Source organism: Anabas testudineus, chromosome 5 (assembly GCF_900324465.2).
Source record: "Anabas testudineus chromosome 5, fAnaTes1.2, whole genome shotgun sequence".
Lineage (NCBI taxonomy): Eukaryota > Metazoa > Chordata > Actinopteri > Anabantiformes > Anabantidae > Anabas > Anabas testudineus.
In genome coordinates this window covers 14,245,657-14,259,622 of record NC_046614.1, presented here as the reverse complement: position 1 = coordinate 14,259,622, position 13,966 = coordinate 14,245,657, and the positions used below count along the sequence as shown (strand labels likewise).

General features: G+C 38.2%; 2 protein-coding genes across 8 annotated transcripts; both read left to right on the top strand.

Moving 5' to 3' along the window:
- Positions 1–879: 879 nt before the first annotated feature.
- On the top strand, positions 880–8,343 carry srsf3a (serine and arginine rich splicing factor 3a). 7 transcript variants are annotated; one of them, XM_026346994.1, is made up of 8 exons: positions 880–1,023; positions 2,488–2,598; positions 3,510–3,561; positions 4,907–5,117; positions 5,204–5,338; positions 7,345–7,383; positions 7,481–7,567; positions 7,656–8,343. In XM_026346994.1, the coding sequence occupies exons 3-8, from the start codon at positions 3,555–3,557 to the stop codon at positions 7,681–7,683; spliced, it is 507 nt and encodes a 168-aa protein (XP_026202779.1). In that variant the 5' UTR covers positions 880–1,023; positions 2,488–2,598; positions 3,510–3,554; the 3' UTR covers positions 7,684–8,343. The 7 variants fall into 7 exon arrangements, 6 of the variants coding, with proteins under 6 accessions (XP_026202779.1, XP_026202775.1, XP_026202778.1 ...); XM_026346990.1 differs by having other exon boundaries at positions 896–1,023; positions 2,488–2,671; XM_026346993.1 differs by lacking the exon at positions 2,488–2,598 and having other exon boundaries at positions 912–1,023.
- A 554-nt stretch (positions 8,344–8,897) lies between these two features.
- Positions 8,898–13,591, top strand: LOC113153437. Its single transcript, XM_026347065.1, has 3 exons — positions 8,898–8,954; positions 9,214–10,959; positions 12,035–13,591. The coding sequence occupies exons 2-3, from the start codon at positions 9,229–9,231 to the stop codon at positions 13,589–13,591; spliced, it is 3,288 nt and encodes a 1,095-aa protein (XP_026202850.1). The 5' UTR covers positions 8,898–8,954; positions 9,214–9,228.
- The last annotated feature ends 375 nt before the right edge of the window (positions 13,592–13,966 follow it).

Here is a 13,966-nt window from a genome sequence, read left to right as displayed (position 1 = left end):
GACACTGTTAAGTTCATAGAGTTATTACTGAAATGTGAATAGTTTCTTATACAAAATTAGAGTGTTGTTTGTAGTTGAATCTCAATGATTCAGAACTTATGGAAGTAATTTTCCTATTCCTCTTATTATAGTTAGAAAGTACTCAAATACTTTATCATGTAAAATACCCCTTAAGGAGTACTGAAAAAGTATTGCATTAAAACCCTAAGTAAATTATTGTCAGCCAAATGTAATACTTGTTTTACATAAAACAAGCCCATGTGAGAGATCTAATAATTTACAGTACTGGAGGAGAACACGCATTTAAATACAGCTTGGTAGTTTAATGCCAGACTGATGTTTCTCAGAGGTTTGTGAGATGATAAATGTGCAGATGTTTCTTTTTCTTTTACTTGAAATAAACAGTATTCAGTGTTTTACTCTAACTAGTGAAGTAGAACTGTGAAGTAGTATAAAATGGAACTGACCTCTACAGCCACCTCAAAATTGCCAAACAGTACAAATAGTACTTCTGTGCTGTTTTTAAGCATTATTTTTTCCTATTTTGTTTTCTATCATGTCAGTATCGCTGTTGAACATGTTTATTGTTTTTTTGTAACAAAACAGAGTTTGATGTATTACAGAAATATGAGTATTCTCAAAAATAAAAGGTCGACATGGAAGAGAAACCACATGGTAATGTAGTATTTGACTTAATACAGTGACAAAACAAGTATGTGAACCCTTTGAAATTTCACAAACAACCATAACTATCCACTATCACTATGAAGTTCATAGTGATAGTGGAAAAAGTATGTGAATCCTTAGAATTAATAACCAGTTGACCCCCCCTTAGCAGCAATAACCTCAACCAGGTGCTTCCTGTAGCTGTGGATCGGATCTGCACATTGTTCAGGAGGTATTTTAGCCCATTCTTCCTGCAGAACTGCTTTAGCTCTGTCATATTCTAGCTCTGTCTCGTGTGTGGCTCACGGTTTCAAGTGGTTCCATTGCATCTCTATTGGGCTACTGCAACTGCAAAAGGTAGATTTTATTTTTCTGGTTAGTTTTCTAGTTCAATGTTTCACCTGCTGTAGACTCATGAACACAGATGTGAGCTAGTTCCAATGACGCCGTCAAATCTTTAGCCGTCACTCAGGGTTGTGTCTTTACCTCACTGATGTGTTTTTGTGGTCCAAGGATTCACATACTTTTTCCACTCGCAATATGAGGTTTTATGGTTGTTCTCAATTTTTTTTGTGTTATCATTTTAGGCACATTATATGTGTTAATACTCTTTATTTAGATGAAGATCAGGTCATGTTTTTAAAAAAAGAGTAATGCAGAAAACTATGAAATTCCAAATGGTTCACATACTTTTTTTTACCACTGTATTTAAAAACAAACACACACACAAGGCCGGTACACAGGAAGAAAAAGGAGAGTGACATTTGCCAAGAGAACACCCTGTCTGTCACGTTGCATTGTAACCTACTTGCAATAATGTGAAGTGCACTCTCCCACTGTAGTTGTTCAATGTGCATCAAATACATATCAGGGAGTTAGGAGTTCTGCCTTTTAGTTGAGCCTCTGTCCCATGTTGATTGTTGATTATTTATAGCTTTATTTGGATTGAGGGTTTTTACCTCTTTTGTTATGTGATTTATTCAACTGGGTTGTTGTAATTCTACAAAACCACTCTACTGTAACTATCTACCTACGGTATCTATGAACAGAGGGTGGTGGATGGAGATGGGAGAAAATATCTCTGGTCGCTTTGAGGGGAAAAGAGATATTGTTGGTTGAATAATTAGTAAAGCACATTAACATTAAAAGGTCTGTGTACAGCCCAGGTTTTGTTTTGTGTTAAAACATCAACATATTATAAAGTTGAGCCCTGTTTGTTCACTAGTTGAATAAATGCTGTGTATGATTTAGAAGGAATTCCAGATTTGCTTATTCATGGACTGATTAAGAGATAATGTGTCTCTTAGAGTCCATGTCTTAACAGACTGGAATGAAAATGCTGCAAGGGGGCTGTCAGCCTTTAGTTCTTGAGCAAGGTTAGTTACTTTATCATGTGCAGGATAATGTTGCAAATCTTCTACCACTCTGTTGTGGCCAGTGCAGGGACAGCAGCATCAGAGTCAATGAACAAGGAGTACAGATAGTGGCTAAGCAACCACACATTTGATAGGAGACATGGAAGAGAAGGCAACAGCGGTGACAGTATAGCAGCTCCAAGTGACAGCAACATTAGGAAAAAGAAGAATTAGAACAAGATTATAAAATAAAAATTAAATAGATGCTGGAGAAGTACCAGAGTCTGAAAGAGGAACTGGAGAGAATGTGGAAAGCGAAGGTTAAAGTGCCACCAATGCTGCACTTTACTTTATAGCTTTTTAAAACTATCAAATGCATTCACAGTCTCACTAACATGCAGTGTAACATTAAGTAGTTTAGTATCTACCTATGATTACATGTAATGTGACAAACTGTCCACTCCAGTCCAGTGGGTGGCGGTGTGAACACACAACAGTCGTTTACAGTTCACCAATAAATGCAGAAGAAGAAAAGGGGCCTGTTCTCTTCCGCTCAGCGCCCAGTGCTAACAACAAGGTAAGCTAGCAGCCGGAGCACACGGCGTGAAGTCTCCAGCTCACGCCTTTGTCGAACTGCAGCTAAAGACAAGGTAAACTATTATTTTCACATATTAGCCTGTTTGGTTCCTTCTACGATAACTATTTTATAATGATGATTGCTGATAGATATTAGTTGAATTAAAAAGTCGTTTGTTTCTACTCTTTCGTCGTGGTAAAATGCTATGTTTGCTAGCGGCTACATTCTCCGCTCGGTAGCTTAGCTTGATGTGTGCATGGCTGGCTGTTCCTCTGGAGATCCTGGCTCGATAAATGTTGAGAGATACTTTAGATACAAGTAATGGCTTGTATTGTGAATGTATAAATCAAACCAATACACGTCTTAATAATCAAAAATGATCAAAATAAAGCTAGTAGCATTTGCTAACGAAACCAAATCACCGCTAGCTACTTTAGTATCTGGGCCTCTTTACCGTAAGAATATGGAGCCAAAGATACAAGTTAAATAAACTTTTACTTTATTCTAATTAAGTCTATTTCTACACTACAATATAACATCATTAGGAATACAGTGAGCAGTTTCTATCTATACAGACTGAAAACTGTTGATTCAGTGTTAACATACATGCTTTGCCTTGTACAGAGAGATGTTGCTGTTTAGCCCAATTTCATTGATATGGTCGGAGTTGATAAAACAGACACTGTCATATTGTAGTAGAGTTTAACAGCAGCCTCCAGAATTACCATTTGATTGAGCGTATAATGGATTTCCATTTATTGTGGTCAAACATGCCCTTGATCAAGCTATTTATGTGTAATCAAGCTCTAATACTGGGACTCAGATAACCCCAGGATAAACCTAAGACAACTGTATTTATTGTAATAAAAGGTCGGGCTCCAACAAAACCATATGCCTTTCTTTTCTTTTAGACACACTGGACTGCAGGACTCTTAACTCTTAAGAAGATACACAAAATGGGAGGTATGTAAACTATACTTCTTTTGTTTTTAGTTCAACACACTACAGGCTTTTCCCCATGAAATTGTATAAGAAATGTATGCACTCCTTAAATATAGATATGCCAGCGTGAAATAAAAGTAAAATTGTGCTTTTCATCATTTTTAAATCAGAGGTCGACTTCCTCTGACTGACATAATTCACAATACATGCAGCATTAACACAGACACAGCAAGGCTACCAGGTGTTGCCTCATTTGAATCAACATTAGATAATCGGTGACAATGTTGTCATAAAGCAGTGTTTCTGCAGAACTGCCAAGTCTGCACATTTTATCACAGTTTTTTTTATTTATCAAAATGACTGCCAGTAAATTTTCTTTTGATTGCTTATTCGATTAACTAATTAGTTGTACACACATGCAAACAAGAATCGCACTATCTTGCAACTAGGTATAAAAATGGCTAAGAATGTTTTGTTATTGCCTTATTCACTTGCTAGTATATTTGTTATTTTTAAAAATTGCAGTTTTTCTTTTGTTTTGTTTTTTTAAGTTGAGCCGGTTAACTGTTGTCTTGATCATGATAATTAAACCACACATCACCACTACTGCCGTGTCACACAGACTTCCTCCATCCATCAGATTATTTTCATGTAGTGGTTTCACGTGGCTGTATAACTAATTTGCTTTAATAAAATGTTCTGACAGTATCTCTCTCAGTATGTTCTATTGATGTTTAAATTTATATCATGAAGCTAAATTCCCTGGCCATCAATGTCATAAACTGATAATAGAAGAAATAACTAGGTAGAAATTTATGCTAACATCTTGTAAATGAAGTGATGTCATTCAACAGTTCTGCTGAATATTGCTTTATATAGCCAGAGGCAAGAAACATGTACCCACTGCAGTATAAACGGTATGACTAAATATGTGATGGGTTACAAATGTTTCACAGTGCTTATTGTCACATTGCCTAATACTAATTTTAACACTTCCGTGGTAGCCTTCAGTGTAGATGGCACAGAAAGCCTAAACTTTGAGCAATTGGCAAGTACAATAAACCTGGGTAAGCCAGACAGCGGCCTATTGCAGTAGCTCTCTTTCTTAATCACATTTCTTGATGGTTCATAAACGAAAATTAAGAATTTTCGTTTATTTTTTTTTTTTACAGTCAGCCTTCATAACAGATACTTAATACTTTAGGGTAACATTTGAGAAAGGATACAAGTCTCGTCATGTGGATTATATATGATTGTCCACCTGTTCACAATAAACTTTAGAGAAGTCTTAAATGGATGTAATAAAATCCTGTATAGATAACATTTATTATATTGCTCTCTGTTTTTGTTTCTCTTTTTGTTCCAGACCCTTCTCTTAACAGAGACTGTCCACTTGACTGTAAGGTGTATGTTGGAAATCTGGGAAACAATGGAAATAAGACAGAACTAGAAAGGGCTTTTGGATACTATGGTCCATTAAGAAGTGTTTGGGTCGCCAGGAATCCCCCAGGTTTTGCTTTTGTAGAGTTTGAAGATCCCAGAGACGCATCTGATGCTGTGAGAGAACTGGATGGAAGGTAACTCAGTGAACACATTTCTTATGTCTTAGTTCTTTTTGTAGTGTTTTTTATGCTCTATCTCACCTAAGAAAACTTCTTTTTAGAACTATGTGTGGCTGTCGTGTGCGTGTTGAGCTGTCCACTGGGGAAAAGCGCTCCAGGAGCCGCGGCCCTCCCCCATCCTGGAGTAGACGCCCTCGAGATGACCTTAGGCGACGAAGTCCTCCAGTCAGGCGCAGGTATGTACTTCACGGCTGATGATGCATTTCAACATTTTAATGATCTGTCTCAGTTGCAGACTAACATATATTTCCCACACACTGTGTGAATCAGCTTTTTTTTTTTACTCAAATCAAAATATGATTTTGGTAAAGCTGTTTAAATCTGCCAACCACTTTGGCAAAAGTCTCAAAATTCTGCTGGACATCGTCATAACCTAATTGTTAGCATTCCTAGGACTGCAGATCACATTGGTACAATGAAATTAATATTAGCTCACATACAATGAGTTCATCAATAGATAATCAGTGGATCTGGCTGCATTATGTTTGACATGTTGATGTCACCTCCTTTGTTTAAAATTTTAATCCTACTTTTAATGTAGTGACACCCTGTAAGCAGGATTTATGAATTATATTAGGTTATTATAAGGTTATTTTTATCTTTACTACATTTGAAAGCCAAGTCCAATGGCAGCTTGTGTCAGTTTTTGACTATTTATGAACTCTTACAACGCTCCACCAGAGTGAAATTGCATTACGGGGACGAGGCACAGTTAGCACTTCATCATCCATCAAACATTTGAAGGTACTTATTAGAATGGCTTTCTGCAGGTGTAAGTTTTGTTTTCTTTATGAGTTCAGTTGCCATTTATTAATAAAACTGAACCCCGTTGCAGAGTCACCACCACGCTTCTCACCATCTGAGTCAGTCAACTAGTCCTCTTTCAGCATCATGTGACTGCTGACCAGCGAGCCCCAATCAGCTTGGCTGGTGTTGTCACATGACCCAGGCGCACCGCCAGTCGTCAGGTTCCACCAACCTTTTGGTTCCTGAGCATGCAGTTCCCAGCATCCTCCTCTTCTTCCTCCAACCTTAACCCAATCGTCAGCGGTCCACTTCACATTATCAACCAATCAGCGTCTTTACTCGTTATATTCTCCACACAACTACTGTATCAACGGGGACAGCCCTTGGCTTACATCCCTCCCCATCCTTCCCCCCAAAAAAGGCAGGGAAAAGCTACAACTACCCCCTCCAACCAGCCACCAAGCAACTTCATATCTCCAACATTTGCATCATGTGGCAAATCCTCTCTGCAATTCGACCTCCCTCACCATCAGTCTGGCTTCCTTGCGTCATTTCTATCTTGTCCAAACCCCCCAAAATAGTAAGTTGCTTTTATCCTGCTCTTTGTAGTTGTTATGCATAATCTAACTTTCAGCACTGCTTGACAGTTTTCCCTCAGCAGTTATGTCATTTAGAGCAGAGCAAAAATCTAAAAGTCCAAACTTATGGTCAAGGAACTTGAATAAGAACAGTATTTTAATTTTCATTTACAAATATTAACTATATTTATTGGACATTCAGTGTAATTGTGCTGCTGAGTGCATTTTCATGGCTCGACATTAAGCCATCATCTCTGAGAATCCATTGGAATAAACTTTTTTTTTTGTAGTGTTAATGCTTTCCTCCTTTCCACTGAAAATAACATTTAATGTCAAGTACATGTCTCCTAATTTTAGAAGTATATACATTTTTGTGTTCTCAGGGTTGAGTTGCAGCAGTCTTTAGCTCTAACACACATTTTGCCACAGTCACAAGTCTCCAGGTTTCTTTAAACTAAAAGTAACAATACTACTGCTAGTGTAACAGTAGGCAATAACCATGTTTTCTTTTTCAAAATATATAAAATGCCTCATATTTTATTTGGTGTTTCTTCCAGGCGAGCCTTAATGTCGAGCCCTGATTTTTGTTCTATATTCTCAAATCTGGCTCCATGAGTGATCCTTATTGGACCAAGTTTGCTTGTAATGAGTTGATCTTGATGCAGTTCTTGGATGCAGATGATCATTCTATTAAGAGACAAGTAACTGCGTGTAATCACATTCCAACTGTAACCCATGTCTCTTTACGGATCAAAGAGTACCAAAGGTTTCATTACTGATGGGGAGGATTCAATTATCTGTCCTAATTTTGGTCTGTTTTTTATTTTTATTTTTTTATAATTTCACCTGCAACATAGATCGCCGAGGAGAAGGAGCCTCAGCCGCAGTCGAAGCAGGTACGCCTGTAACCAATCTTCTTTCTTTTTTTTTTTTTAACTGCATTAATGATTAATAACAAATTCAGACAATGTGTCTTTTAATTTTGTTCCCAAGGTCTCTTTCAAAAGACAGGCGCAGATATCGGTCTCTCTCCAGAGATAAATACCGTAAGCGATCAAGATCTTTCTCACGGTCAAGGAGGCAAGTATTATTCCTCACTGATAATTTACTGTACAACTTAAATGTGATTTTTGATTCATGGTCATTTACTTGTTAATTTATTTTACAGTCGTTCCAGGTCTAACGAGAGGAAATAAAGACATCGACAGGATGGTTCATCTGCAGAGTCCTGCTATTATTGTGAAAATAAAGATTTTTATAGTCATTAGATTTTCTTTTTAGATTATGATTGCCAGCTCAAGCCAGCCTAAGTATGGCATGTTTATGTAAGGTGTATTAGCAGGATGCTGGATTAACAACAACGGGCTGAAACGTTTTCTCCTTTTCTCAGTTCTCATGGCAAGTTTTTCCCTTTTGCTGAAACAGTTTTTTGACTTCGAATTTACTGTTCACATAAATCATTCTGGATAATTTTCTGCATGTTGAAATAGAGTTCTGAATTTAGTTTCACGTTACCAACGCGTTATTTTAACTGTTGAATTAAAGTACATATGTTTTTTTATTTGGTTTTTGTTTTGTTGTTTTTCTTACTCTTGGGTGGCTCTTAAAACTACTTTCATTGGGTTACTGTGACATGCATCACTAGTGGGCGGAACATATTCTATACCAGTGACAGCAGACTCAACATGCAACACTGGTACTGTTATTTGCAGACTATCCTTGAAGTCTAAACATCATCTGTAATTCTGTTTTTTAACTGTCACTTTTGCAAAGACAGATATTTCTGTGCTTCTAAGCTCTGACAATTGTGATGTCATTACAGTTGGTTTAATAAATGTTTTTCCAGTGTGGCTTTATCTTCTTGTTGCTCGTGTTTTAAATGTATTACTAGTTTAGGCTAATAAAAACATAAGTGAAAATCTCATCATGTAGAATAATGAAATGAGATTCTATTAAATATGCTTGACTATACGTTTAAATTTAATCATTTGGCAGACAATTTTATCCAAAGTGACTAATAAGTGACTTACAAGGCAAGCAGAATATCTAAGTGCTGTAGGAGGAAATGTTTACGTTTTATGAGATGTGAAAAGATTTATTATTTAGATATAAGGGCCCAGAAAGTTGGGCAAGAGTTCTTTCTTCAGCAGATTTTTGAAAAGTGGGAGCGAGTCTTGTCTCTGATCGTGCAGAGTTAGGTAGGTTCCCCCATCGTGGAACCACCGACTGAAAGCTTCCTGTGTACAGTAAATATGGAAAATTGAGGTTGATTCAGTTGAGGAAGTGCTGCATGCTAATGCTGTTTGCTGAAAAATAATGTTGCAAGCAAGCAAAGCCCACACAGGAAGCGATCAGTCATGGTTGCAATATAGATACACCCCCATGTGTGAAATGTAAGTACTTTTCAGGCGGGGAGGCTGATGACATTACAACGCAGCAGAAACGACAGAGGTGCCATATTTTGGTGGTATGTACATGTGGTATCATAGCTATTTTATAGTACTATTAGTGAGTTTTGCTTTGAAGTTAATATAATTGTTAGAGTTTAGTGAGGTCCTTTTGAAACAGGAAGCAGTTTTCACTCAATTGCGTTTGTGGGTACTGTGGGTTGTTGGGGAAACTATTGTTTTGAACATTTAGAATTTTCTTTAAATTCAGTTATAACCTGATGTTTAGTAGAATTGAGCTTGATTTGCTGACATATGACTAAATGTCTTACACTTTAGGTGAGTTAAAAAATTATGTCTGCTCCAAGAACAAAAAAGGACAACAAAAAAAAGAGACTTGGTTCACGTCGCTACGTAGCAACTCAAAATGAACCACTTGAGGATGAGTGTAATATGGACAGTGCTTCTGTTGCACAACACCACACATCAGAAGAAAATACTGAATCATTAAATGTATTATCTAAACCTGATAAGTCACAATTTGAAGACCAACAGCAGCTATCATCAAGACAGTCAGAGAACAGAAGAAGGCTCGGGTCTAGTAGAATAAATAAAGGAAGGCAGCATGTAAAGGACCCTGAAACTGAATCATACTACAAACCTAGAGAGGAAGTCGAGGAAAGAACCAGAGGTAATGAAGGACTTGAAACAACACACATGTCACTGGCAACACAGTTTGAGAAACAAGAAGAAGTAAGTCAAGAGAGAGAGCATGATCCACCTGCAAAACATGACTTTTCCTTGTATTCAACCACTATGTCAGATTTTTCTTCTGAGATTGAGAACGCCACTGTAAACTATCCAGAAGATGTCCTGAAAATGTCTATTCCTCAAAGTAAAACTCTGCAAGCAGAAGACACAAAGTGCAAAGTGGTGTCTGATTCTTGTAAAGCAGTTGAAACCGTAGGGGCTGATAAATCTGACACTCTTCAGAGTGAGGGAGCCAAAGAAAATGCACATCATGATGATGTCTCTGACATAACTAGTTTAAGTCTAATTTCATGTCCCACAATAGATCTGCAAGTAATTGATCGGTCAGATTTGAGGAACATTACAAAAGAAGTGTATTCTGACACAGAAATAGAAAGAGATGCAGAGCTGCTACCACAGGATGGAAATTTGCACAGCGCTTATTTGACAAGTGAGTCACAAGTGGAATCAGTTATACAGTTTTCTGCCACAGCAAAGATGGTGAGCCCCACACAAACAGAGGCGTTGCCTGCAGAAGATTATTTCTCCGCTTCTTTGGCCTCCCAGTTTTCAGAAACATCAGTGAGCGCAGCTGAACATGCTGACACCATCAGCTTCAACCCCCATGGGGACAAGAGAAGATTGCGTGATAAGAACTCTGTTGCTGCATCATACCACAAAACTAAAGAGGAAGTTGCAAAAAGTGTTAATGGTAACGTGGCCTTTGAAACTGAAAAAAATGTACTAATACAGACAGTGGAGCAGGTAGAATCAACGGAAAACAGCTTGGAAGGAATGGATGGGGAGAAGCCTGATAAAGTTCCCACTGTGTATTCTGTAATAGAAAAAGAAAGCAAGGAAAGAGACGACACAGACTTTTTAAGAGAGCAGGCAGTTTTACAGGCTGGTGGTTTCATGAGTAAGTCACATGTGAATTCAGAAAATATAGAATGTCCTATCACACCAGAGATAACCACAGAAATAAGCAGTTCTGGAGAACGTAAAGGGCTTGAGTGCAGTGTTGAGCAAGCAATGGCTGCATCAAAAAAAGGGTTACCTAGAAGTGAGGAAGAAAATGAGCATTTGAACTTATCTGAAGTCAGAGGAGCATGTCATTCTGAAGATGCTGTAAATAAAGTGCATGAACAAGAGCTTAAGCCAACACAAATACAAGAAAAACATGAAATTGATTACTTCTTTGAAAACACAATACATGATATTATGGAAATGTTTGATAACGGTTCTGGAAACCTGCAAGAACAAGCTGAATTCAAGGACACACAACAATCTGAGTTGATTGTGCAAAGTAGTTCTAACCCTTATGTCATTCAGAAAGTTTCATATTCTGATGAAAACCAAGCTGAGAATTCTCACAGAAGAAAACAACTCTGAGCCTTTAGACCAGCTAAATGAAGTTTATCATACATATGATACACACACCAGAGATACAGAAAGAGTGGACACTGGACTGAGTCAGGTGTATGAGATTGAATGCCAAGTAGAGGATGAAATAAAGCCCAGTGCACAACATATCAGTCACGAAGAGAAGGAAGGACTCCTCTCCAAAGGTGAGGAGAGGGAATCTTCTTTGCAAACTCTGGAATCAGAAATTCATACTACGTTTGGCTCACAGCTTCAGGACACTTCTGTGAGCATAGAGAAGCAACATGACACTGATTCCAACCCCATTGGGAACAGAAGGAAACTGGGATCTAGACGTAGAAATAGAGGACAACACCAAGTCAAAGAGTCTTTGGCTGAATCATATCGTGAACACACAGAGGAAGATGAAGCAAATAACACAGTCAATGATGCCCTTGAAACACAAAAAATGGAATTAGCATTAGAGACAAAGGGGCAGGAAGAGTTAGGTGAAGCTAATGAGCACAATGTTATCATCTCTACCACAAATGACAGCTCTTTGTCTATAGTGTCTATGTCTGGTTCTTCATCTGATGTTCAGGACCCCACAACAACAGACTCTGCAGAGACTGACCTGGAAGGGTTAAGTAATACAAGTGAAAATGTTCAAGAAAAACATTATAAAAAAGAAGCTGACTTTAAAGTGGAGGCATTTGATGAATCAGTGGAAGTCAGACTGGAAAAGGACGAATCTAATAAAATTCAGAGTGATGTGGAGTGGTCAACAAATGAAGAAAAACAAGAGCATTTCATTCAAGTCAGAGGAGCTTCTCATTCTGAAGATGCTGTAAATAAAGTGCATGAACAAGAGCTTAAGCCAACACAAATGCAAGAAATGCATGAAACTAATTACATGTTTGAAAATACAATAGAGGACACGATGGAAAATCTGGATGCCCGCTCTGGAAATCTGAAAGACCAAGCTGAATTCAAGGACACACAACAATCTGAGTTGATTGTGAGAAGTAGTTCTTATGTCCTTCAGAAGGTTTCATATTCTGATGAAAACCAAGCTGAACATCTCACAGAAGAAAACAACTCGGAGCCTTTAGACCAGCTAAATGAAGTTTATCATACATATGATACACACACCAGAGATACAGAAAGAGTGGACACTGGACTGAGTCAGGTGTATGAGATTGAATGCCAAGTAGAGGATGAAATAAAGCCCAGTGCAGAACAAAGCAGTCAGCAGGAGAAGGAAGGACTTATCTCCAAAGGTGAGGAGAGTGAATCTTTGATAACTCTGGAATCAGAAATTCATACTACGTTTGGCTCACAGTCTCAGGACACTTCTGTGAGCATAGAGAAGCAACATGACACTGATTCCAACCCCATTGGGAACAGAAGGAAACTGGGATCTAGACGCAGAAATAAAGGACAACACCAAGTCAAGGAGTCTTTGGCTGAATCATATCGTGAACACACAGAGGAAGATGAAGCAAATAACACAGTCAATGATGTCCTTGAAACACAAAAAATGGAATTAGCATTAGAGACAAAGAGGCAGGAAGAGTTAGGTGAAACTAATGAGCACAATGTTATCATCTCTACCACAAATGACAGCTCTTTGTCTTCAGTGTCTATATCTGGTTCTTCATCTGATGTTCAGGACCCCACAACAACAGACTCTGCAGAGACTGACCTGGAAGGGTTAAGTAATACAAGTGAAAATGTTCAAGAAAAACATTATGAAAAAGAAGCTGACTTTAAAGTGGAGGCATTTGATGAATCAGTGGAAGTCAGACTGGAAAAGGACGAATCTAATACTATTCAGAGGGACGTGGAGTGGTCAACAAATGAAGAAAAACAAGAGCATTTCATTCAAGTCAGAGGAGCTTCTCATTCTGAAGATGCTGTAAATAAAGTGCATGAACAAGAGCTTAAGCCAACACAAATGCAAGAAATGCATGAAACTGATTACATGTTTGAAAATACAATAGAGGACACGATGGAAAATCTGGATACCCGCTCTGGAAATCTGAAAGACCAAGCTGAATTCAAGGACACACAGCAATCTGACTTGATTGTGAGAAGTAGTTCTTATGTCATTCAGAAGGTTTCATATTCTGATAAAAACCAAGCTGAACATCTCACAGAAGAAAACAACTCGGAGCCTTTAGACCAGCTAAATGAAGTTTATCATACATATGATACACACACCAGAGATACAGAAAGAGTGGACACTGGACTGAGTCAGGTGTATGAGATTGAATGCCAAGTAGAGGATGAAATAAAGCCCAGTGCAGAACAAAGCAGTCAGCAGGAGAAGGAAGGACTCCTCTCCAAAGGTGAGGAGAGTGAATCTTCTTTGCAAACTCTGGAATCAGAAATTCATACTACGTTTGGCTCACAGTCTCAGGACACTTCTGTGAGCATAGAGAAGCAACATGACACTGATTCCAACCCCATTGGGAACAGAAGGAAACTGGGATCTAGACGCAGAAATGAAGGACAACACCAAGTCAAGGAGTCTTTGGCTGAATCATATCGTGAACACACAGAGGAAGATGAAGCAAATAACACAGTCAATGATGTCCCTTGAAACACAAAAAATGGAATTAGCATTAGAGACAAAGAGGCAGGAAGAGTTAGGTGAAGCTAATGAGCACAATGTTATCATCTCTACCACAAATGACAGCTCTTTGTCTTCAGTGTCTATGTCTGGTTCTTCATCTGATGTTCAGGACCCCCCAACAACAGACTCTGCAGAGACTGTCCTGGAAGGGTTAAGTAATACAAGTGAAAATGTTCAAGAAAAACATTATGAAAAAGAAGCTGACTTTAAAGTGGAGGCATTTGATGAATCAGTGGAAGTCAGACTGGAAATGGACGAATCTAATACTATTCAGAGGGACGTGGAGTGGTCAACAAATGAAGAAAAACAAGAGCATTTCAACTTATCTGAAGTCAGTGAAGC